Source organism: Mesoplodon mirus, assembly GCF_964341445.2.
Source record: "Mesoplodon mirus genome assembly, chromosome: 1".
In the NCBI taxonomy this organism is placed as follows: Eukaryota; Metazoa; Chordata; class Mammalia; order Artiodactyla; family Ziphiidae; genus Mesoplodon; species Mesoplodon mirus.
In genome coordinates this window covers 73,391,714-73,417,519 of record NC_138976.1, presented here as the reverse complement: position 1 = coordinate 73,417,519, position 25,806 = coordinate 73,391,714, and the positions used below count along the sequence as shown (strand labels likewise).

At 42.8% G+C, this 25,806-nt stretch overlaps 1 protein-coding gene across 1 annotated transcript in view; it reads right to left on the bottom strand.

The window, feature by feature from the left end:
- The window catches only part of LOC309806906 (histone-arginine methyltransferase CARM1-like), a gene marked incomplete at its 3' end in the record, with an annotated part of 99,901 nt that overhangs the window by 16,145 nt on the left and 57,950 nt on the right, over positions 1–25,806 (bottom strand). Inside the window, exons 3-7 of the mRNA XM_082625950.1 lie at positions 25,544–25,721; positions 20,271–20,361; positions 5,420–5,501; positions 4,101–4,186; positions 1,469–1,558 (exon numbers count right to left, since the gene is read on the bottom strand). Coding sequence (XP_082482076.1) covers positions 1,469–1,558; positions 4,101–4,186; positions 5,420–5,501; positions 20,271–20,361; positions 25,544–25,721 — 527 coding nt within the window. The remainder of the gene's footprint in view (positions 1–1,468; positions 1,559–4,100; positions 4,187–5,419; positions 5,502–20,270; positions 20,362–25,543; positions 25,722–25,806) is intronic.

The following is a 25,806-nucleotide window of genomic DNA, read 5'->3' as shown; positions in this document are numbered from 1 at the left end:
ACTGTCTCATGCCCACCTGTTTAGGGGTCCTGATGGGGTTTCTGGAAGCAAGAAAAACTATGGGGGCAGATGGCCTCTCCTGCCCTTCAAGCCCAGACATCGCGCGCGCGCGCGTGTGTGTGTGTGTGTTCAAGTTGACGTTCTTCATTTCATATGAAGAAGTGGGGACACCCTGCTGGTGCTTTGAACGCTGGGGTCACCTGTCCTGGGATTAGGCAGTGTTCATGGGCTTGCAGGTAGTAAGGTGCACACTGAACACAAGGAAAATTGCTAGAGAGGACATTTTGCCTTGAAGAGTTTGGGGGGAAATTTTATATAATTTAACTGCTAAGTAATATAAACCACCTTTACATCAAAATACATACTCAGCTATATTATGGAGTAGAATGCAAATGTTCTACAGCTTTTTAAGATAAAGCATTTAACTTCAAAGAAATTTCCCCCTTGAAGCAGGCGGCTTCAAGCTTATCTCCCTTACCCTTGCAGGAACAAATTCGTTTACTTGGGATGTTAGTGGGGGAGAGTCTGAGAAATACATGCACAGATTCCTTGAACACACATGCTGTGTGGAATAGGAACGACTCGTACATTGTTTCCTTTCTCTCTGATTGGCAGCCCAGATAAGGCTTCCAGGGATCCCGGCCTCCCCTGAGTCGCCCAAGCCCCCTGAGCTGTATCACAGACCCACAGACACGTCTTTCTCAGTAGACGCTATGGAGAGCCTGGACGTTTTTATAAGTGGAGGAGAGTGTACTGTCAGTTTTCCTTCTGCCTGGTCGCGTGGCCCAGATAAACCCTCACTGCTAGCTGGGACCCATGGAGAAGCCTGGGAAGAGAGCAGGGGTGTCAGGAGGAGAGCAGAGACTTGGGGGTCGTAGGAGCAGCGCAGCCCTTAAAAGCACACCCAACACTGACGGTCAACTAGTCGGTGGTCTCTCCCCTACAACCTGCAAACCTTTCCAGTAGGGGAGAGAGGGGCGCACAGAGCGGGAAGTTACCTAATGCCGCCTGCCTGATCACTGAAAAAGGATTCTAGATTGTGAAACTGAAACCTGTGAACCAACATGGGGGAAAGTGATTTGAGGAATGACTCAGACACAAGAGGTCCTATAACCAGGTGTGACGGAAACAGTGTCAGGGGCTGGCCTCCCCCATGCCCCCATCTATTGTGGAAAAGAACAGGCTGGTTGATAAAGCGCAGGCCCTCTTCTTACTCCTCCAAATCCCAACACAACTGGCCTAAGAGTATTTTAGCTAGAGTTGATATGGCAACTACAGAAAACTGTCTTATTTTCATTTCACTCTAAAATCTAAAAGTAACATTAACATCAGTGTTTATTTTCTGGAAACGTGGAGAAACAAATATTACGGCTGTTGAGCTTAGTTTTTTTAAAACTTTAAAGTTATGGTGACAAATAGTAGAGGATGGCACGGGAGAGAGTAGGCAAAGAAGGGGTATGATACATACAGAGAGCCAACAAAGGCCACGTCGAACCAGAATGCCAGGCCGTGGATGAGGCCAGACTGCGCCATCTGAAACACAAACGGAATTTCTATTCTGCAAGGAAATAAAAAAAAAAGAAACACTTGGAATTATTTTTGTTGTTGTTGACAGACATACTGGATACATTTGTGAGATCAGTGGGAACATTCACAGAACATTTTCTTTTTCTCTTAAGCGCTCTTGCTTTGGCAGCAAGATTCTCTCAGTGGGTGATGAATGCTTGGGTGATGCTGCACATTTGAGAATGTTGCTTCTGGATGAAACTCTGCAAGGACCAGCCCACTGTGCTGCAGTGACCCAGAACTCCACAGGGCGAGTGCAGCATCCGGAGCTGGGTTGAACTACTGAACAGGAGGATGACTCAGGACATAGCTGACAACCGTCCTTCCAGAAGCCAACACATGGGCTGTGGCAGCTCCCCTTTGCAGCTGTGCAGAAGGGAAAGGCTATTCAGGCCCCTAAAAGATGAAATGGACCACAAGGGGGAACATCAAGCTCAGAAGGTCACTGTCATAGTTCATTTATTTTTCAGGGAGGCAATTTAACTTCCCACCAGGCTACAGCAAGAGTCATGCAGAAGTGGCCATGGTTGATGCCAAATGCAGAGTAAGTTGGAAGAGAAAGAATGTTGGAAAAGATATAACAAAATCTAGAAGCTGGACCTGTTTTAGCTGTGGAACTTTGGTAAGTCACTTAAATTCTCTGAGCCTCAGCTTCCTCTTTTGCTGAAGAGTGGCAAAATCTCTCTTCTACTTCCCTTTCATGGTTCTTGTGAGTGTCAAGTGGGAAAAAATGTATATGAGAGTGCTTTGTAAACTTCAGAGTATTCCACAATTAAAAGATGATATTATTGGTCCACTGCTGGGGCTGTACTGCTCCAGGGAGACACATTTTAGTGAATGTGCTAGAGATTTTCAAAGGAAAATCTTATGTTTAAGATTATTTGCATTTATGGTGCCTCCAAAGGCCTAACTTCTTCTACCCTGCAGTAGTCAGAGCATTTATAGAGTTTTCCATTATACCTGTCACATTGAATTTGTTCGTTAATGCACTGTAATTATTTCCTCCCACTTTTGGAATTCCCCTAAACAGACCATGAGCTCCTCAAGGAGAGACTTAAGAAATTACTTAATGTATCTGTGCAAGCACCAGTACAGCACCCAGCACAAAGCAGAATCTTAACAAACATTTGCTGAATCAATGCAACAAATTAATGAACGACATCTCTGAAAAGCCAACAAAGACATACTTTTCAAAAAATTCCCTGACTCAGGAGGCCGCTCAGAGCAGCAAATAAAGCCAATGGAAGTCAATTTTGTCTGGACCTGTGGTAGTTATTGGACTTGTTCCCAAATGCCACTTCTCTTGCTCTGAGCACACAGTAGTACTGCATTCATCCACCCACTTGTGCTTAGGTACTGCCACGTCATTTGCTCTGACCAATTAAATGTGAACAGAAGTGAGCTGTGTCATTTCTGGGCAGAAGCTTTTATTGTCAGTACATGCTTTGCCATGCTGTTTCTTCTTCCTCAGTAATCAGCCTTGTTACAGACAGAGGCTGCTGCACCAGCCTGACTGCTGGGGTTGGCGACGCTGCATGGAGCTAAAGCTGGTGCACATGAATAAACAGTGTAGGGGAGAAAGGCCCCTGTGTTATCGTAAGTTACTGAAGTTTGGTTTTGTTACTGCAGCATGCTCTAACCAATCCTGACTGATAGAGCATCCTTTGTCCATCATGATCTCAAGAGAGATGATGGTCTGAGTTAGCCAGCTGTACCTTCTGAAGTCTGACTCTTGCTTCCTCGGTAGTCCAGGCAAATTATAACTTAGCTGGGTCTTACATTTCTTACCCAGAAAAAAATACAAATATCAATCTTCTCAGGCAGAAAAGGGTAAAATACTAATGAAAGGTCATCCAAAGGGGATTCATATCACCACCTGAGAAAAGAGTCTTCACTTCAGAGTCTCTTCAAGTGGAAAAAAGAGGGCAAAAACTAACATTTACTGAGGGCCCTCTTTGAAAATGAACCAGTGCATGTAAAATTCTTAGCATGTTACCTACTATGTAGTAAGCACTCAACAAGGTGTAGCTCCTCTTCCTGTCATTATTGTGGTACTGGCTTGGGTGAGTGGTTAAAAAGCCGACTCTGGCCTTCTGAAAGGTTCAATACTACCTCTAACACACATATTAATTCTGTGCATTCTACATAATTCTGTATATGCAACTTACTGTTCCACTCTGCTTCATTTCTGTCATTGGTGAAGTGGGGACAAAAATAGTACCATCTGCATAGGGTTGCTGTGAGGATTAAATGAGTCATTATATGTAAAGGGCTCAGAACAGTGTCTGGCTGTGTTAGCATTAGCTACTACTATTTAATTTTTCTCATTCAATTCCTAAAGCAATCCTATGAAGGAGGCATCATTTCCCTCATTTTGCAATAAATGAAACTAGTAATTGATGGACCATTCCTGTGTGTGACTCACACCTGAAATCTCTTCCCTGTGTGAGCTGTGGAACTCTGCCCTGAAGTTTGGGGGATGCAGGGGGTAGAGGAGATTTTAAAAATCAAAAGCAACATTGGTTGGTACCAACCTGTGGAGATCTGCCTCTTCTGCATCCATAAAGTTTACTGTGTACTTGACTGTCCGAGCCATCAAAATCCTAATGTCAAAAGTGTCCTTGGGGAAAAAAACCAAAGATACCTTTCTATCAGAATAAACTGAACTCAGACAAGATTGCAGTCTAGCTTTCCTCCTGAAATTTTAAGTCAACAAGAGTTCGAATTTAGAGGGCATGAGCTTAATGAGTATAATATTAATAATAAAAGCTCACAATTATTTCGTAAGTGCTTTATTTAGTAAGTGCTTTACTAGGCTGTATCATTTAATCCTTACCAACGACTCTGGAGCAGGCATTTGGTGTTTTTTGGACCATCCAGAATTTACCTCCTCTCGACACTACAAGAAGTTCCATAGGAATTTAGTCTACCATCAGCTCCAGGTGTGGCCTATGACCTCAGATTGGCCAACGAGAGCATTACTTTTCCCCTGAAGACAGGAACTGGCTCACAGATGGACACAGGACCCAAGGTAGGACAATCAGGCTCTATCTAAACTAATTCTGGGGGTTTTGCCAAAGTTATTAGGAAAAGGCAGGCTCTCCTGTGGGACTTAGAGTTGTAAGAATCTGAAGTTGTAGCTTCTGCTGCCATCTTGCTACCATGAGGAGAGATCCTGTCTAGGAACAGAGTAAAACCAGAGGAAATGGAGATAAGTGATGAGAATAGAAAAACCAGACCATTGTGACATTGTCTGAACTCCTGCAACAGGTCCCTGAAGCAAGCTCTGTGTCCAGGCTTCACAATATTTGAGGACCAATAATTTCATTTTAGTTTAAGCCAGTCTGAGTTGGGTTTCCTTCCACTTAAAACTGAAAGAGTTTCAGATAATGCGAACTTAAGTTGCCCAAGGTTACACAGCTAGATGGGACCACAATTGAAACCCAAATCTGTCTGACAACAAAACTCCTGCTCCAAGCTATTTATCATCCAAAGCTTCCCCTTTTATTATGCCTTGGGCCACTGGAATCAATGGGAGGATGTGAATTATTGAACAAGTATGAGGGCTGAGTATGTGCATGGGGGTGAGTCAGGACAGTTGGAGAATCAGAAGTTACTTACTGAAAGGCAGATGGAAAATCTCCTTGCTTTCAACAGTATCATTCTCTGAGAATTTTCCTAATTGCTCGGGAGATCAGAGCTGGAAAGCTTGAAACACAGTGCTCCAAGGAGCTCTTTCTTTGCTTCTGTGATGGCTTAGCACAGAGCCTGAGAGCACAGTGCGTCCCAGGTGCCTGAGTTAGTAAGTGAATGAATCAATAGATAAACACATGGGAAGAAAGAGCACACTTACTACTATTGGCTGTCTGAAGTATTCGTCCACCGCAGCACTCCGGAGACTGGACAGGTTAACCCCGTAGAAGTACTGCTGGTACCTAAAACAGGTAGCACAAAGAATCAGCATGCATCTGTCCTGCGTCCCCAAGACCCACAGAGCTGGGATGCGCTGCGAGGCTGCCTCACTGGTCCTCTAAGTTAGCCCTGGAGCAAGTGTGAGAAAGTGTGAAGGGCAAGGGGTAGATTAGAGGAAGAAACCTCTCTAGAGAATCTGCACTTGAACTGGGGTGGGGAGAGAAGGGAGGAGGTAGCGGAGATGGAGGAAATTACTTGTGGGGAGAATACTGACAAGGATATTTGGGGGCAGGAAGCCCTTAGGGTCCCCACCCTTGACCTCACACCACAAGGTGGCTGCCTGCTCCAGGACATGCCTTCCATGTCCTGAAATACAATTCCTTGGCCCTCTCATTATCTCAACCCAGAGCACAACTTGAGATCTCCAAAGCCTCTTGATACTCCCCCACTGTTTTAGGAAACAGATTTCCTTTTTCTGTTCTCCCATAGCCACTGGCCTGCACCTTGCTGGCATTTGCCATGGTGGCCAACACCCGTGAGAGTCACAAGTCAGTGACAGCTGTGTCTGGTGGTGAACTGGAGCTGACTCATCACTGGGCACATTTCTTCCCAATTCAGTGGTCAGGGACATCTGGACCACAGAAATGGACAAATTCTACAAGTGCTTCCTCCCCTCACTGAGCCAGATGTGAAGCATCTACCAGCACATGAATGGTGCCTGGAGCACAGCAAGAACTCCCTGCCAGCTTGGCTAATGGTCTTGGCTCTTTACAGAGGAGATCTAGGGTGTGGATTAAGAGTGGCTTTGTTCACACTCTGCCACTGACTGACTGTGTGCATTGGGCAAGTCACTTGAACTCTGTGCTTTCGTTTCCTTATCTCTAAAATGGGGATAATTATAAGCTTACTTTGTAGGGTTTCAGTAAGGGTTAAAGGAGTTACTATAAGTAAAGCACTTTAAGCAGTGCTGGGCATTTTGTTACTACTATATAAGTGTTGGCTATTATTCCCTGAACTTCACCTTCTCAGATCAGCACTGGGCACTAGGGCAGTGCTTCCCAGTATGACTGTGCCATGGGATTACTTGGAGAGCTTGTTAAAAATTCAAATTCCCAGGCTTAACTCCAGAAAGGTTTGGGGCCCTTATCACTAGAGGTTGAAGGCCTTTATCCCTAGATTGAAAAGAGTTTTCCCTACTAAGGGTGTGTGTGCACATGCTGTATATAGCCTGTGAATCAAATGGAAATTCAATTCATCAGTGTCTATCCTCCCACACCCCTACACCTGCTGACCTGCAGGGAAAAGAGAGGAAAAAAACACAGAATAATCATAAAAATTGGGGGCGTGCTGTTAGATTTTCAGTCAAAGTAAGGCTCTTAATCAGGAGGCAATGCCTCAGAGGCCCTCACGAGAGGCAGGGAGGCCTAATATTGTAAAGTCAACAGCCAGTCGCCAACCTGCAAGCAAAACACCATCCCCCAGAGCCTCTTACAGATCCTGAAGGGCTTATACCATTTCTCACCTCTGAGCCTTTGCCTATTTTCCCTCCTGCCTAGAATGCTCCTTTCCTTCTATTGCCCTATTAATTCCTACTCAATCTTTATGACTCAGCTCAAATATTTCCATTTGAAAATGTAAAACCTGGTATTATAATTAAATATTCAAGTTTTAGGCACTTAAAAGCAGAAGTTATTCTTTTTCTTTCAGTGTATATTTAGCACTTAGCATGGGGCCTCGAATACTGTTAGGACTAAAAATATCCACGTATCTATCTATGTATTTAATGAATGAATGGAGAACTTGGTGTCCTAAATGGCCCTGTGTGTGAGCACTGGTGCCAATAAGGACAATGGGGAAACAGAAAATTATTCGCCAAAGTTTCTTTGGCTTCATCTCGTTTCCTAATCTTCTCCTTCCATCAAGGGCCAGAGCCAGGCCGTCCACAGGTAAAGCCAAACTGCTGTATATCACTTTATAAATACACATTCTGAAAACAAGACTCCTATAATCCTAGAAAATGTTTGGAAACAGAACACTATACGTTTAGACGATCTTTTCAGTATTTAGAAAGAGAGTGGAAGTTTTCTTGGGGAAGTAAGTCATTATCACAAAAATTTTATTGGAGGGAAGGGGGGAGAGAGGGGGAAGGGGAAGAGAGGAGAGGGGTGGGAGGGAAAAAGGGGTGAAGACAGGGAAGGGGAGAGGAGTGGAGGGTCAGACAGAGACAGAGAACTTCCCAGAAAGCCCAGAAGGACTCAACCTTGACTGTCCTTGAGAATCCCCTAGAAAGCTTTTAAAAAGTGCTGATGCCTGGACTGCATCCCCCGAGTTGTGATTTATTTGATCTGGGGGTGCAGCCCTAGCACTTGTTTCCAAAGCTCAACAGGTGATTCTAATGCACGATCACGGTTGAAGACTACTAAGTTAGCTGTTCTAGAATCCTGGCCAAGTAGGTGAAAGAGAAAATCCCAAAGGCAAAGACAGCCCTCCACCTGGCAGTGGTGGAGGCTGGGAACTGCTCTCTATTCTCTGTGTACTAGAGTCTTTGCCTTCAACCTCAGCTCTGAGAGGGGCCCAGGATGTGCCATTCTCTTTGTGTGTTCACTGCCAATTAGAACCCAGCAGCCAAGATCAGTGTGGTGCAAACGGGCACCATTCCTGGGGCAGACGGAGAGCTGTAGGCAAAGAGCCCACTGCCTGGGTTTTAAAAACTTTCTGGCTGGACCATATTTCCATTTCTTAGAAATCTCAAATCTCCTTCTGAAATGCATCATAAAATAATGAAAGCAGATGGGAGGTGGCACCTTTCTGTTTTTCCTAAGATACACTGCTGGGGGATGGATCAGGAAATGAATCTGTTGACTTGGAAGCTGGGGATAATTTCCATTGTTTTCATCATATGTGGGTTTTATTTTCCAAGTGAGCTTATGGCCTCTTTATGAGCGCATAAGGAGGAGTCTACATGCATTTCTTTCTCTTGACTTCAAATTTCAAGTGTACCTCCCTCTTCCTCTCCTCCTTCTCCACCATAAGACATGCAACATCTGAAAAATCTTGCAAATACAGTCCAGAAAGAAAACAATCTTACATTAGCTACACCTAAACACACCCAGAGTACAGCAGAAGAGGCCACCCATTTACCATCCCATCAGCCTCTCCATGGTCTCCATGCAGAGCCAAGCTTGGAGAAGCATCCAGGGGAATCCTCCCTCTTGGGTCTCTTTTGTTTTTGTCTCTCCTCTAGCTCACCTTGGACTTTTGTCCTTCCTCCTCCCACAGTGTCCTGGATCTGTCTTAGAAGGATGGTGGTACTGCCCGAGGTTCTCTTGCAGAAGTTAACAGTGGGGAGTTTCTCTAACACACACACTCCTTTGTCTTGCTAATATGAACCCACGCTCTCGTAGCATAACTCAGAGGTTTGACTATGATAAAAATCTTTCAGAAACTAACACAACACTGTAAATCAACTAGACTCCAATAAAAATATTTTTTTAATCTTTGCTTCCTCATTCTATTCTAACAAAAAAATTCACTCATCCCCATTAAATACTTCCTTTAAAAAGGAAAAAAAAAAAAAAGAGAGAGAGAAGGAAGAAAAGTAAGGGAGGAAGGAAAATCCTATTCTGCTGTTCGACAATTAAGCAACTTTTGGGTATCTTAATGGAATATGTTCTACCAGAATTAACAACCAGTGATATGCCAACCTGAGGAGAGACATACATAACCCTAAGAACTAGGAAACAAAAACAAGGATCCAAAAACGTCACCTAAGCTGCACACGATGCTGAGGATGCAGTGTAAGAGGGTGGCTGGAATGGCCTGCTGGGAATGCCTGGTAGGAGAAGGAAGCATGTCTAGAAACAATTTGCAACTTTATTTTATTTCTTATACATTCCTTTTATACAGCAGGACTTGAAGCGTGGCTGTTTTTGACAATTTTCTGCATCAACAGCATGCAGACATACCATTCTGTAAAGTGGTATCTATAAAGATGCTCAGCTCATTATGTCTCTGGTTTTGCTGGCTTAAACCCCAGCAAAGTGGCTTATATTTTACATGTGCTATATTTATATGCTTTTTTTATTTGTAAAAATAGGGTTTTTTTAGTATAAAGGAGAAAGGGAAATGGGTGCACAGGCCTTAAAAGAAACCAAGCTTCAGACTGCCTCTTTCATTAAGAAGAAAGGGAAAGCCTGGGATTCTGTAAAGGAATCCGTGGAGCACCCCTCGGTGTACCAACAGAAATCTAGACACTACTGGTTTGTATAAGAATTGGACCTATGGAAATGGATCAGAAGAAAAAGTGGATCAGCCAAGACAACGATGGTGGGCATCTTTTGTTCATTCTACCCAGCAAATAGTTGCTCTTCTTCTGATTACGGCACCAGATTTTCTTCTGAGAGGCACTTCTTCCTCACTCTCAGTTCTTGGGGTTTGGATGGTTTGACTCTGCCCTCAGCAATAAATTCTGGCATGTAGCTGAGTTGTAGCCAATCAGAGTGTCTTATCTCTCTGGCCTTAATGATGGACTCAGGGTTAAGCATGTGACCCAAGGAAAGTCAAGTCTAAGACTTTTGTTCAAACTGTTGCAACAGAGAAGTGGACATGGAGCTATGAATCTATAAATCTGGATTTGCTGGAAACCACATTGCTGCCATGAGGGAAGAGCCCTATCCAAGAATGGAGCTGAGCTAAGGGACAGAGACAGACCTGGACCCAATAAGTGTCTGTGCCCTGGAATCCATTTGTGCCTGAGAAGCTGAATCTACTCGGGCTTTTCAGATACATCGGTCAAAAGTATTCTTTTTTTTGAGCCATTTTTAAATTCTTTCTTTTGTCACTTAAAACTGTAAGTGCCTGAACGAAACAGAAAACAGGTCATAAGACTGTGCCATTATGTGTGCCATGAATATAGTTCTGATGAATAGTTGTGCCCAATTCAGGGGAGGCCTAATTCTGTGAGCACAGAACTAAAGTGCTGTAGCTTAGAGTGTATAGAACCAGGCCCAGGGATGATGAAGTGATGTCCGCTGAAGTGGAACTCTGTCTGAAAATGGAGAGCTCTGATGCCAGAGGATCCAGAAACTGAAATAGTGTATCCCTGACTACACAGATCTGGATGTGGATGGGCCCAGTGGCAGAATACTATGAAAGGGCTATGAGTTTGACACAGGTTACAAAAAGGATGAATACAGAAATTGAGGCCTATTTCATGAGCAAAAGCCTGGTGAGTTCAAGAGCTGCAGACATAAAAGAGAAGCAGAGGAAATATCAAGAAGAAATACTGGGTAGCTGAATGAAGGTTACAGTCCCAGGAATCACTGAATGTAAATGAAGGACAGTGGCCTATGAAAGTCCAAACACAATTGTGTTGGTAGTATTCCTGCAAAAGTTCTCTGTGATACTTTGTGCATACACTTGACTTCCGACAAAAATTTGGTTGTATCTCATGGTAACTTGAAATGTTCTTATTTGGTCCATATGGTATTCCTAAGAACCAGTGACTATCAGGGCCAAATATATTTTTGGGAAAGACCAGAAGGCCTAAACTTCTAGCTATACCAGAAGAACCCTTAGTAGAAATTTCAGTTTGGGGGCAGAACTAGCCTAAGAACAAACCATCCAGTGCCTTTGCAGTAGAATGTAGCAGCTTGTGCATTCAGCGGAATGGATTCCCTTCAAAATAATGTTTCTCAGCAACACCATGGTCAAGAAGGCATTTAGTAGAGTCAGAGTGGAAAGGTGCAAGAAGGGAGCTCTCACTGCCCGTGGCAGAATTCTGCTTACATTCATCTTCCCTTGTCCTTTGTAAGCACAGACTTCTGATTTCTGTAAAGAACAGCTGACTATAGACCATCCACCACTGGCATCCCTGCTATGGCTCAACTCGCTCTGCCGCTGTCAAGCATGATGGGTGCGTACAATCCACTCACAATACTCTGAAAAGGAAACTGGGAAATGTCTTTTGGTTCCTTAAGTGGTATATCACCTTTTAAGGGTCACCTCAGATCCTCTGTCTTATCTGCCTCTGGAGTCCTCAGCCAGGTATTCTGCCCCTGCTGTGTCAAGGTATGGACTCATCTGACTCCACGTGAGCACAACCCAGCAGCGCCTCACCTCAGACCTGCACCGTGTGCTCTCCTCTCCTGCCCTGAGCATCCCTGCAGACTGTGGGGCATGAGGTGCCCTGACCCCCATTTGGTGTCCATGCATGCACAACCCCGAAGTTCAAACTACTTAATGTTAAGGGGTAAACAGTTGCCCAATGAAGAGTTAAGAGCCAATGGATAAATACACTTCTCTCCCATCATCTGTATAAACTGTCCTGAGATATAGTTCACTTGAACTCTAAAGATGGTCCCGAGGGATCAAGCAATCCCTTGGTATTTGCTACCATGTGGTGGTCAGCTCAGTAATGCACTTTTGCATCCTCTCTCCCTCCTTTCCTGCCTCCCTCTGTTTTCTCCTCATTCTTGTTTTACTGGGATGGCATTCGTTAATAAAGTAGCTTATGAGCTTTGCCTAAGACCCTGATTCCTGGGGAACCCAAGCTAAGACAATCAATACGGGTGTGGCCCTTGAATGTAGAATTACTGGTAAGTGGGGAGAGAAAACTCTTAGCATGTAGTTTCATCACAATTACTAACAGTCTCACTAGTGGCTAATTAGGATGCAGTAAAGGTAGAAGGTGAAGCACTGGGCTATATGGTAACTGCGTGCTTGAAGTTTTGGGGTGATGATAATTATATGGATTGAGGCTCTGAGCCTTTGGACCCCTATAAACAGAGACAAGGCTCTGTTAATAGCATTGGAAGCTTTGCAAAAAGAAGACTATTATCTCAGAGCAGTCAACTCCCAACTTAAGACACACTGTGAAATCCAGAGGGCTTCCTTAGCAGAATTTCAGGGAATCCCCATCTCCTTGGTGCTCCAAGGCCTTCTGTGCAGAAAATCAGATATAGAATTTGAGAGTTAAAAGCCACATCCTTGAAACTGGAACTGCCCCGTCTCCCCACCCCAAACAAGATAGTAAAGCAGCAACAGTGGAAGAGTTGAGAAGAATATTGGGTGTGCAACCTTGACAGATCTTACATATCACAGTTGGGGCCCTGACAGGAAGAGACTAGGGCCCTGAGACCTGGAATTAAGATAGTAGAGTGGACAAGGCAGAGAATCCTGAAAAGACCTTCCCAACTCCTCTGAATCCTTCAAACCAGCAGAAGCCTAATTCTCATCTGTCCTGTCAGAGGAGAACAGCTTCCCTTTGCCTGAAGACTGCACAACAACTCCTCTTGAAGCCTGGGCCTTGCAAGATAATCTTATTCCCCTCAAGATCTGCCTGACTGTTGCGCATTGCCTCCAGGCTAATGGTCCCTCATTGCTGTCAGGCTGGTAACTCCAGCACAGCCCAAGCACTAAGTACAATTCCTACTCCAGGAGGAGATAACTTATGTAACTAAAACATTAGAGAAGCTGGCTACTATTTTCTGCTAAGAACCAGGGAAATGGGTATTGGAGTGGACTTTAAGGGTGTTGGACCAGTGGGGGTAGAATATGTCAGCACAGGGTGCAATTCATCAACAACGGCACTCCCAGGATTCAGTGTTCTAGCAGATGCCACTCCTAGTAGTCTGCTGGGATGTATGTCACTTTGAAGCTCGGTCATCATGATGGCCTGCAGTTAATGAGATGGAGATTCCAGAATTTCTGCAGTATAGTATTGAGGAAGGGGTCCAAAGGCTCAGAGAGGTGGAAGTGCTAGACGGATTTACTGTGGAAGATGTAAGAATGTTCCACCTGACTATTCTCAGGCAAAGTCCAGGAAACTCTCCATTCATATAGGTAATGGGGAACAAACTAGTGAAAGATCTGAGGCATGCTGTCCTCAGTACATCAAGGACAGTGACGGGTGATGCTGCCATTAGATTCTGCGCCGAATGAGCATAATCTGGATGGAATTTCAGAATGTGAGAAGCAAGAAAGCAGTAATTAACCATCATAGGCTAGAATGACATAATTACTGTGTTGGACGGCAAGACCAGAGTGACAGTCAGGGTACCCTGATCCAGAGGGACCTGTAAGTGGTTGCTAAAAGGTCCTAGTGTTACCAGAGAGGTGAAATACATGCACAGTCACTAGACAGTACTCAATTTCTATAACAACAACAACAAAAATCTTGCTAGCTTACGAGTGGGATGTCAGCTGTCACAATGGGGAGATTAGGTCCCTCACCCAATTTCCAGATCTAACTTAGAGATCTGGTTTATGGATCCAGTGACCACTGGCCCATGACTGAAGTGGAAACCCAGTCCCTTGAGGGAGGGCTCTGCAATGCCACTGCAGGAACACATGGTAAACAGTCCCCAATTCTTCTCTGTGGCAAAGCAACTATGTGGGAGAAAGGAGAATATCTAGATTTTTGGAGGAATGTGAGATAAGAAGTGATTTTGATATGAGAAATCTTAGGATATCTCTGGTTAGTAAGGGTTTATGGAGGTAGCAAAGGAAGGTCTGACCAAGTCTACTGCACAGGGTGTCCAGTGAGTTCATACCCACGATGTAGTTATTTTCCCAGTCCCTGAATGTGCAACTGGGATAGACATATTCAGCATCTGTTAGAACCCTCACACTGGCCTCTGAAGAAAGGGCTATGACAGTTGTACAGGGAGAGGTCCCATCCCTGAAACTCCCCATCCCCAGGTAGGTAACACTGTAATCTTTAGTTTATAAATAAGAAACTTGGGTCTAAAAGAAATTAGATTAACTTGACTAAGGTTTTACAGTTAGTAATTGACAGAATCAAGAATTAAACACAGTTGAATCTGGTTCTAGACTCTGATTTATCTAGTTTTTAACTACTGCCTACTTGCCTATGCTTGTATGTTCTATAACTGTAATAAATGTAATGAGGTAAACTAGTATCATCTCAAACTTCTTGAGAATATTTGGTTACTCCTCTTAATTGATCCTATGTCTATATTTTTCTTGATATGAGACTCCATTAAAAATTGTATTTAAAAGCCTTGGTTTTAACCCCCTGAACCAATTATATATTTTCAGTACTGTCAGTACTACCCATCACCTAAAGAAGTTTTACAGCTGAGAATGATGATTCTTCATGACTGAGCCTTACTCTCAGGAGATACTTTTCAGAATCTTAATTAAAAAGGGCCAAGGAATCTTAATCAAGTAAGAAAAGGAAATTATTAATTCTGTAGGTGACTGCTACTAACATCAGAATGTAGTAAGCTTGTCTACCAAGAGTGAACCCCATGACTGGTTATTTAAAAAGGGTAAAGTTATATGCTTACTGCATACTTAAACTAAAATGAATTTTAGAGTTAAATGTATATTTGAAAGACTGTTAAGTGTAAAAAAAGTAAAATATGAAAGAAGAAGGAAGCTAATACCAGACTCAGGGTGGGGAAGCCTCTTTTTCAAATAAAGGAAAAGAAATAAACTGTAAAATAAAATATTGGTAGATTTACATACATAAAAGTTTTTAACTCCTTTTGTGGTAAAAACCACCACAAAGAGTATCTACAAGGCGAAGAGAAAATTCTGAAGAAACTACAACAAAGTCTTAATATCCTTAATATATAAAGAAATCTTATAAATAATGCATTTGTCTTCTAGTTAACAAAAATGTATTGAGCAATTATGATCATCTAGGTCAGACGATGGGGACACAGCAGTAAACAAAACAGCCACTCTTACAGAACTTGTAGTCTCATGGGGGAGGAGATGGCCAAGAAATAAAAGATAAGTAAAAGCATATATATGGCAGATGATAATAAGTGCTATAGAGAAAAATGAAGTGAGAAGTGGGATAAGGGCTTCCAGGAGGGAAGAGATTACAAGTTTTAACTGACAGATGGTCTCCCTGAGATGATGACAGGTGAGCTAAGACCTGAAGGAGGTGAGAGCGGGCCACAGTGACACCTGCGTTTCAGGCAGAGGGAAGGGCAGTGAGGTGCCAGCAAGCCTAGTATGTTCGAGGGGAAGCAGGGAGCCCAACCAATGAGGCCAGAGTGGAGAGGACAAGAGAGCAAGTAGCAGGAGATGATGTCCGAGGGACAGCAGGGTGGAACTTGATCAGGCGGAGTCTTACCATCTATCGGGAGAACTTTGGACTTTCTTATGCAGATGATCGGAAGCCAGTGGAGGGTTCTGGGTGGAAGAAGAACATGATCTAATCATGTGTTATCAAGATCATGTTGGTTGTTTAAAAAGAGGAAATGAGTTAGGAGGCCGTTTCAAGACTGTAGTAGAAGCAGGGTTTTTTGTTTTGCTTGTTTTATGTTTGTTTTGCAGGGGTGGGCAGGGGGTGGTGGTGAAAATCAGCAGCTTGCATTTGGATGTATTAAATTTAAGATGCCCAATAGACATCCAAGGTGAGCTGTCACCAGTCACTTGGACATCTAAAGTCTATGGTTCTGGGGAGAAGTCTGGCCTGGAGTTCTAACTATGGGAGCTGTCAACAAAAAGACGGTATTTAAATGAGATCAGTAAGAAAGTGAGCACAGACAGAAATAGGAAGACATCAGGGCTTCCCTGGTGGCGCAGTGGTTGAGAGTCCGCCTGCCGATGCAGGGGACGCGGGTTCATGCCCCAGTCCGGGAAGATCCCACATGCCGCGGAGCGGCTGGGCCCGTGAGCCATGGCCACTGAGCCTGCGCATCTGGAGCCTGTGCTCCGCAACGGGAGAGGCCACAACAGTGAGAGGCCCAATTAGCTAAAAAAAAAAAAAAAAAAAAAAAAAAGAAATAGGAAGACATCTAAGAACTAACCAGGAGTCAATCCAACATCAAAGATTTGAGTCATGAGGAAGAATCAGCAAAGGAGAATTAGGACCAATAAGGAAGGAAGAAAATCCGGCTTAGGCTCAGAAGTGAAGTGAAGAGTCAAAGGCATCAAGCGGCGTTGTTGATAGTTAACTCAGGTGAGGACTGATGATGGGTTGTATCTGGGGATCTTATTTATTTAGCCTGTCAGTTATTCCTCAGTCTCTCAGCCCACTCCCTCAGAATACACCCAGACTCACTTTTTGCATCCCCCTCCCTCCTTTCAGCCAGCATCCACTTCTTTCCCTCTTCTAACGGAAATCAGAAATCGTGCAAGCTTTCACCACCTGTTCCTTGGATCAGTACAACAGAGGGCCTTCATGCTAGTAGTCTAATGCAGAAATCCCCTTATAAAGGGACAGAAAGTAGAAACAGAGTGAAGGCTATGAATTTTGCTAACTATATATTAAAAAAATTTGTGTATCTGCTGACTAAAAATAAAACCATTCAAATGCACCAGCTATCAAATAAATACAGATTAAAAATAAATCGGCCACCATTTTTTTTGCAAATCAAATTGACATTTAACAAAACATATCCTGTATGGGCAAGACTCAGCAGACATTCTCATATACCACTGGTGGAAGTGTTAATTGGTAAAGCTTTTCTACAGGGCAACTTGGCAACATATAAGAATAATTTTTTTTTCTTTTTTTGTGGTACGCGGGCCTCTCACTGTTGTGGCCTCTCCCGTGGCGGAGCACAGGCTCCGGATGCGCAGGCTCAGCGGCCATGGCTCACGGGCCTAGCCGCTCCGCGGCCGGTGGGATCTTCCCAGACCAGGGCACGAACCCGTGTCCCCTGCATTGGCAGGTGGACTCTCAACCACTGCGCCACCAGGGAAGCCCCAGAATAATTTTTTTTAAGTTCCTTCTTCACACCTTTTGGTCCAGTGATTCTGCTTCTAGCAATTTATTGTAAGGTAATAATCAGAATGTACAAGATTTCTATAACAGGATGTTCACTTTAGCATTGTTTCCTATAGAATTTATAGAAGTCTATAAAATTCTACGTTCTTGTGGAATATAGGAACAATACCTTAGTATTGTTTCTTAATAGAATGTATAGGGTTAAATTATAATTAAAATAATTTAATACCCAACATTGGATCTTGAGTCAATAAATTACAAGAGAGCCACAAAAGAAATACTCTGCAGCAAAATAATATCTAAAAGACCTGAGAACATGTCAACAAGGTATTAATAACATTTTTAAAAAGCACTATAAAATGGTATTTATGGTATGAGTCTAATCTTATAAAGAAAAAGAAAAATGAGAAATGTATCAACTAAAATCTTGATGGTAATTATTTCCATACATGCTTGAGATCACAGGAGTTTTTATCAGAAATATTTATTGAGGGCCTACCATGTGGCAGGATAGGTAGTGAACAGTGACAGTGTTCCAGCTCTTGCAGTGTTTACATTCTATGAGGAGGGATACAGACAATAAACAATAATAAGTAAGTCTTTTAGGAGGTGATAAGTGTTGGAGGAAAAATACAGAGCAGAAAAAGTGGGATTAGGAGCGGTACGGCTGCCACTTTAAATATGGTGGTCAGGGTAGGTCCTATTGAGAAGGCATTTAACAAAGACTTTATGGAGTTGAAGGAATTAGCCGTGTGAATCCGGAGGGAAAAGTATTCCAGAGGAGGATGAGCAAATGCAAGGCCCTAAGGTGGGAGTGTGTCAGGTATGCCTGAGGATGGGCAAGGAAATCTGGGAGGCTGGAATGGAGTGAACACAGCAGTAGAAAATGAGGAGCCAGACTGGGTAGAACCTACTGGAGGGCTTTGGGGATGTTGGGATAGACAGGTTAAGAAGTTACGTAATAACTGAGATGAGAGATGACAGTGCTGTGATCAAGGGGAAACAGTAAATACAGGGAGAACTGGTCAGATTCTGGATATACAGTTGATCCTTGAACAAAGCGGGGGGGTTTGTTGGTGCACCCACCCTCCACGCAGTCAAAAATGCTCATTAACTTTACAGTCAGCCCTCTGTAGCCATGGTTCCACACGCACAGATTCACATGTAGAACTCTAATATATATTTACTGAAAAAAGTCCACGCAGTTCAAATCTGTGTTGTTCAGGGGTCAAATGTACTTTGGAAGTAAAACCAACATAATTTCTTAATGGTTTAGGTATGGGGAACAAAGAAAGAAGGCCTTCAAGATTCGGAGCCTGAATGATTAGGAGGATAAAGCTGTCAGCAACTGAGGTGGAAAGACTGTGTGTAGAGCAGGTGTGGGGTGGCAGTGGGGGAGAGCAGGAGTTGAGCTGTGGACATGGTACGTCTCTCCAAGGGCAGACGTCCAGGAGGCAGTTGGCTATGGAAAAGTATGGAGTTCACAGGACAAGTCTGGAGAGAGACACTCAGAAATCATTAGCATAGAGATGGTATTTGAACTGTGGGAATGGGTGAGCTCATCAAGGGAGTTCTTACTAGCTAGAGAGTATTAATAATCACAGTGGACTGGCTGGGCTCCCCATCAAACATACAAACATGTTCTATTTATTCCATTAAAACAACTACCTTTTTTATACCTCACTTCCCTGGTCAGCCACCACCCATCTCTCTAACTCCCTTTGCAGTGAAATTCCTCAAAAGGGGTGTCTGTACTCAACAGTCTCCAACTCCCCCCCGCCGCCTCTTTGATTTCTCTCAAGACATTCTGCCAAAACCACCAGTGCAGCAGATGTTACTGCTGGGAGATCACACAAAAACTGCCTGGACAACCAACCTCCCCTATAAGTCTGGCATACTCTGTCACCTGAAATTCCTTTCTCCAACATCTCCATTTAAAATAGAAACATTTAGGGTCAGCATGACCTTACATGACATCATTGCCCCCTCTGTCGCCACACACATACACACTAAGAGGCCATTCACCGCCACTGGAAATTCTGTGGCTTGTAGTTTCAAAATTACAGATTGGATCGAAGCCATTAAAGGTTATGAAACTGTGGTGGGAAAGCTTATTTTCCAAGAAAAAAACTGGGGAGAAAGAAAAATCATAACCCTTTGACCTCACTCATAGAACTCTGTAGTGCGGGAAACCAAAGCACTTCCTATTTCCTGCCCCTTCACCAAGGGATGGCATTCCAAAGAGAAAGCCCTGGAAATCAACTTTGGATATTGCTGCTGGATAGTTCTGCATCCTCAGCCAGAACTGAAAAGTTTACATTTTAGTACTCATCCTCACCCACCTGCCGGTGCATGCTGTGCCCCCTCCTACGCGCCTCACATTCCCACTTGGATGGTATCTGTTCTGTTTCTCCCTCCCACAGGTCCAATACTGTCATTCTCCTCCCCTCCTCCTCCTTATAAAAACCAGTCTCAGGAAAGAAAGGCAGAAGGAATGGTGGTTTCAAATTGGCAGGAGTTTTGTGTTAGTTCTCATTTTACCAATGGAAGAAACCAAGTCTCAGACGATGAAGTGAGCTGCCCAAAAGTCAACAGCTAATTAGCAGGAAAGCTCCCCAAATTTTCTGATCAACTCATTTACATGAAGGTATATTGATTGATCTGCTCTGACAAAGGCATGTTCTAGCAGAAGCCATAGCCTTGGGCCAAAAGAATGGATGGAGGAAGTGGAAAGGGAGGAACAGCAGGCAGGGGGAGGATGCTATTACTTTAGCATTAGGGCAGTTTTTTGGATGTTTGATTTTGCCTAACCGGCTCCCTTATTTGTCTATTTCAGTAGTTCTCAACAGGGGGTGATTCTGCCTTCCAAGGGGATATTTTGGTAATGTCCGGAGACTTTTTTGGTTGCCACAACTAGGGGGAAGGTGCTACAGGCATCCAGGAAGTACATGCCAGGAAAGCTGCTAAACAGCCTACAGTGCACGGGATAGCCCCTGACCCCAGTATATGACCCACAATGTCAACAGTTTAAGAACTCTGGTTTACTCTGAAAGGAGGGGAAGGGAGAAGAGAACGTTACCAAAAGTTGGCTCTGGAGTGGTGTTCCAAGTACAGCTGTTCATCAGAAAAGGGAGCCAGGTGGATGTCGCCGAATGTCGGGAACATCATTCCTATTGAGAAGACAATAGACTCAAAGTTGACTCCTACTGCCTTCTTACTTGAAGACCTGCCACTTGACCTGTTCCATTCTTTCATTCCATCTCAGTTATTACACAGCAGGCTAAAACGTAAACTTGCCTCAAAGCAATGATAAGAAAATTAGGCAGAAGATTAGAGGGAATATAAAAAAGAATTTCAAAGCAAGGCACAAAGCTACATTATAATAAAAGTTTAGAGTCCTAGGTGAGGCATTTAACCTGGCATATAGGCTTTCTCAGCTACTGGTTGCTTTTTTTTTTTAACATCTTTATTGGAGTATGATATTTTTTAAAATTTATTTTATTTTTGGCTGCATTGGGTCTTCGTTGCTGCGCGTGGGCTTTCTCTAGTTGCAGTGCGCAGGGGCTACTCTTTGTTGCGGTGCGCAGGCTTCTCATTGCAGTGGCTTCCCTTGTTATGGAGCACAGGCTCTAGGCGCGTGGGCTTCAGTAGTTGTGGCACGTGGGCTCAGTAGTTGTGGCTCATGGACTCTAGAGCGCAAGCTCAGTAGTTGCGGCGCATGGGCCCAGCTGCTCCGCAGCATGTGGAATCTTCCTGGACCAGGGCTTGAACCTGTGTCCCCTGCATTGGCAGGCAGATTCCCAACCACTGTGCCACCAGGGAAGTCCCTGGAGTATAACTGCTTTACAATGGTGTGTTAGTTTCTGCTGTATAACAAAGTGAATCAGCTATACATATACATACATCCCCATATCCCCTCTCTCTTGCGCCTCACTCCCACTCTCCCTAACCCACCCCTCTAGGTGGTCACAAAGCATCAAGCTGATCTCCCTGTGCTATGCAGCTGCTTCCCACCTCAGCTACTAGTTTTTTTCCTTTCTGTATGTCCGGTGCTTGGAATTCTGGGCACTTCTTTTATTTATTGTAAAAACAACTTAGCTTTGAAAACAATCAACATTCCATCATCCTATCACATTATTATTTTCATTCTTAGACTTTGTTGATGTATAATCATATTGACTATTTATCTTTTTAAATGCTGTTAGAATCTATGCTTATGTGCAGGCTCACCATCCTCCATGCTGGGAAGCCCGCAGCACTTGTGTTTTGTTCCTGACATTTGCAGTCACTGGGGGAAAAGGCAGGTAACTTAGCAGGCAAACAAACACCTAGACTGGCAGACCTGAAGCTGGGCCCTTCTGGGCAGGCAGATGTGGCAATCAGCATTATTATTCTCATCATCTAAAAAACTACAGATCTTCATCATCATCATCATCATTCTAATAATAATACCTAAAATTTCTTGTTTATGTTAACTCTGCCTTAAACCTTTTTATGGGCTTTCCATGTATTAATTAATTTAATCCTCATAATAATATAAAGTAGGTTCTATTATTATAACCATTTTATAAATGAGAAAACTAAGGAACAGGGAAATTTAAATGATTCAGCCATAACCACAGAGCTAATAAGCAGAAGGAAAATACCCAGGGGTGAAATCTCTTCCAATAGTCAATGGTCTCATACTTTAACTATGTTCCCCTTGATGTCTGTTAAAACAGAACAGATCATTTTAATTACGGTATTTTCAGAGGTGGTCAGAGAAAAACCACAACGGTAACATCATTCATATTTCTCCATATAAATCTCAAGCACTATTGTTAAAACAATAATGATTGCTTGGTGGTTTTTCAATTTCAAGATACAAGGATATTAAACAACTTTGGAAAAGTCATATGTATCATTATTTGTGTAAACTTGGGAAGTTTCAGAGGAGGATGTTCTGAGCCCAAGCCTAACAGGAATTGCAAAGATATTAGATAAAATGGAGGTGGGGAAATCATCAAAGGTAAAATATAAGAAAAATTCCAAGAGTAGAAGAAAATGAGTCTTCTGATTTAACATACCCACTAAATGTCCAGCACAAGAATTTTAAAAGTTTCACACTAAGACAACTAGAAATGAAAAAAAAAATACTAAAAGCATCCAGAGGGAAAAACTATGTCATTTTAAAACTTCAGGAGTCAGAATGGCATTCGACTTTTCAATAACAACATTGGGTATCAGACGCCAAAAAAAGATGCCTTAAAAATACTGAGAAAAAAATTGTTTTCAAGTTAAAATTCTCTACCTAACAAAATGATAATACGAGGACTCAATAAACAGAAGCTTCTCAACCACCGTTTCTCCAGAAGCTATTAGAAGATATTCTTTGCTGAAATGAATGGTATAAACCAAGAAAGGGGAAGACAAAAGAATATGATGGGGGCTTCCCTGGTGGCGCAGTGGTTGAGAGTCTGCCTGCCGATGCAGGGGATACGGGTTCGTGCCCCGGTCCAGGAGGATCCCATATGCCGCGGAGCAGCTGGGCCCGTGAGCCATGGCCACTGAGCCTGCGCGTCTGGAGCCTGTGCTCCGCAACGGGAGAGGCCACAACAGTGAGAGGCCCGCGTACGGCAAAAAGAAAAAAAAAAAAGAATATGATGGAAAGTCAAAGTGGGGTAGCCACGCAACAGGACTAAAGAGCTACCAGTTCATGTGTGGTCGAGGAGGACAGAACGTTACAGGAGAATTCCACAAAATAAATGTTTATAGGCAATCGGTCAGACCTGTTAAAGCATGGAAAAAACTAGTCATGAGTATACAGAAAACTAAACTAATGAAAAAACAAGGCAATTTACTCCAGGAAAAACAAAAGATTTCATGAAAAAATATATAATCATATGCACCTACTATACCACCTGACTCAGCACTGAACAGTACTTACATCGTCATAATAATGTAAACATCGATTACTGATTTAAACAAGTAATAATCTAGGTCTATATTTCCTTATATTAAAAAAAAATTCTGAAATCCAAAAAGCTCTGCAAAGCAACAGATTTTTGTAAGTTTGCAGCATCATTTGATGGCAAAACCTGACCTGAACTGACATGAGTTTATAGTCTTTAGTTATCCTACTTGGTATCCATGTCCATGTTTTGTTGCAGAAATACTATGTGTTTCATTATGGAGGGCTGCCTCAGATCCCACTGGAGGTGTTAAGTAACACATGGTCTATGACTCTATGACCTTTCCAAAGTCCTCCAGATTTTGAATTCTGAAACATATCTGGCCCCAAGGGTTTGGATAAGGGATTGAGGACCTGTATAAATACATTTGGAGGATGGGGGGATGCCTCAAGAAGGGAAGGAGCTGCTATGTAGGAACGCTAACCTCTCAACCAGAGAGTGACAAGAATAGCAATATGATAATTTTACATAGAAATATGTAGGTAAATAATAGAAGCAACAGAGAACAGAGTTGAAAGGGAAAGCCTTTGGGGAGCAGTCTCTGGATAGGAAGAGGTGTGGCAGAGGGTGACTATTTTTCATTGTAAGCCTTTTTATTGTCATGTGATGTTGTAAGCTATGTCTTATTTTGGTGGAAAATAAAAATAATTAGGAAAAAAACAATCATCCTTCTTCCCTCAGGAATGCACAGGGTAGAAAGCTGATAGAATCAGTATTCATTTCTACTTGTCTAGTTAAAGATACATAGCCAAATATAAAGTTTCATAACCATTTCAAATATCTGGGGAAAAAGGATGCCCAGATATTAAGTCTAAATATTCGGCTTAGAGGGAAGCTCAACAGATGCATGTTAATTAACTTTGTTTAAAGTCTCATCATTCAAAAGCACCTAATCATTTGAGAAAAATCCGGAAAAAAAATACAAATATTCTTTCTGGGAGGCATTGAGGAGGAAATCCAAGCTACTTTGCTTTCATCTCACATAGTTCAATTTTATCACATGAACACAAGGCCTCCAAGATCATCCTGGGCTGATTTATAATGGGAATGCTAATGGAGTTCTTGACGTTAGGTGTACTGTGCCCAAGTTTATTTATTTCTGCATGAGTTTTTTTAAAAAAATGCCTATTTCTAAATCCCTAAATTTTGAAACATGCAGGAAATTACAAACTTAAAGCTTTACTTATGCATATAGACCGGGTAACCTGGTGAGTAGGAGTTGTAGTTTATTCTCTGTTTTGTCTTCACTGGGTATGACTAGGGAGCCACAACAATAGTACTTTAAAGTAAGTAAAACCTGTAAGGAGCTGCAATTCTCATCAGAGATGCAACTGTTAAAACTGGCCAGTTACCTTCTAACCCTTAATTGAAAAAAATGTGCTGTTGGAACATGTCCACTCTCTCTGGTGAACAGTGGAAAGTTAGTGTGTGTGCAAGGAGTTGTGAGTGTGGGTTTCAGGGTCAGACAGATCTGGGGTCAAACCGCTGCTCTGTCACTTATTAGAGGTGTGTCGTTGCCACGATGCTTTCCCTCATCGTGTTTCAGTTTTCTCTTCATAAGTGCAGATCGTAATACTGTCTCCCACTAAGCCAGGTCTCAATCTTGGCCCTACTGACATTTTGGGCTGGATAACCCTTTGATGTGTGTGAGGGCTGTCCTGCACATTGGAAGATGTTGAGCAAGTCCCTGGCCCTTCCCCCTAGGTGCGGGTAGCACCACCTCTGCCAGCTGTGACAACTCAAAAATGTCTTCAGACATCACCATATGTCCCCTGGGAAAGGAGTATAAACTCACCGAGAACCTCTGCACTAACCCTCCAAATAAACTGAAAACTTTCATTATTCACACTTCGTAAGGTTTTCATAAAATAACTTATGGAAATTGCTTAGCACACACAGATACTCGTTAAGCACAAAGAGAATACTGGACTTTATATTATTATCTCGATTATATGTAGTGACCATAGGGAAAGAGACATACAGTAGGAAGAGAATATGTTAGAAAGAAGAAATGGACACCAGAGAGTTTCTCACATTACAGAAGGTCAACACTTGAAAGGGCTTTAGAGACTACTTAAAATAATACAGATGGGGAAGACAAGGTCAAAAGGTCAAGCATTAGGCCAAGTTAGCTAAGGAAAACAGTGATTGAACTAGGACAAAAATACATAACTTGGAACTGGTCTCCTTTACCATACTGAATACCACACAGCCACTGGCATCAATGTCTTTTGGAGACTAGCTCATTTATTATGGGAGAATAGGATGAGAAAATCAAAGAACTGGTTTAGTAGAAATGCTCTCTCCTCCTTTCTGTAAAGGACTGAATATGGGGGAAGTAAGACGGCCTATTTTACAGAGAAGTTAGCCTACTTTCTAAACCAGGAATTGGCCAACTCACCATTTGCTTTCAGCCATTTTTTGGAATGAAGGTAACTTTCCAACATCCTTTCATTGAACAGCATGTATCCCAATGGCTCTGAAATGATCACATCTACAGCCTCAGGAAGTGAGATTTCTTCAATTTTCCCTGGCAAAACAATGATCTTGTCTGAAAGGTGGTTACTTTTCACTAGCATCTGTAAAACATAAAGTAGAGTACCAGTACTACTGTTATACAGAATATTATAAAAATTAAGTTTTATAGGTTGGGGTTGGCAGGGT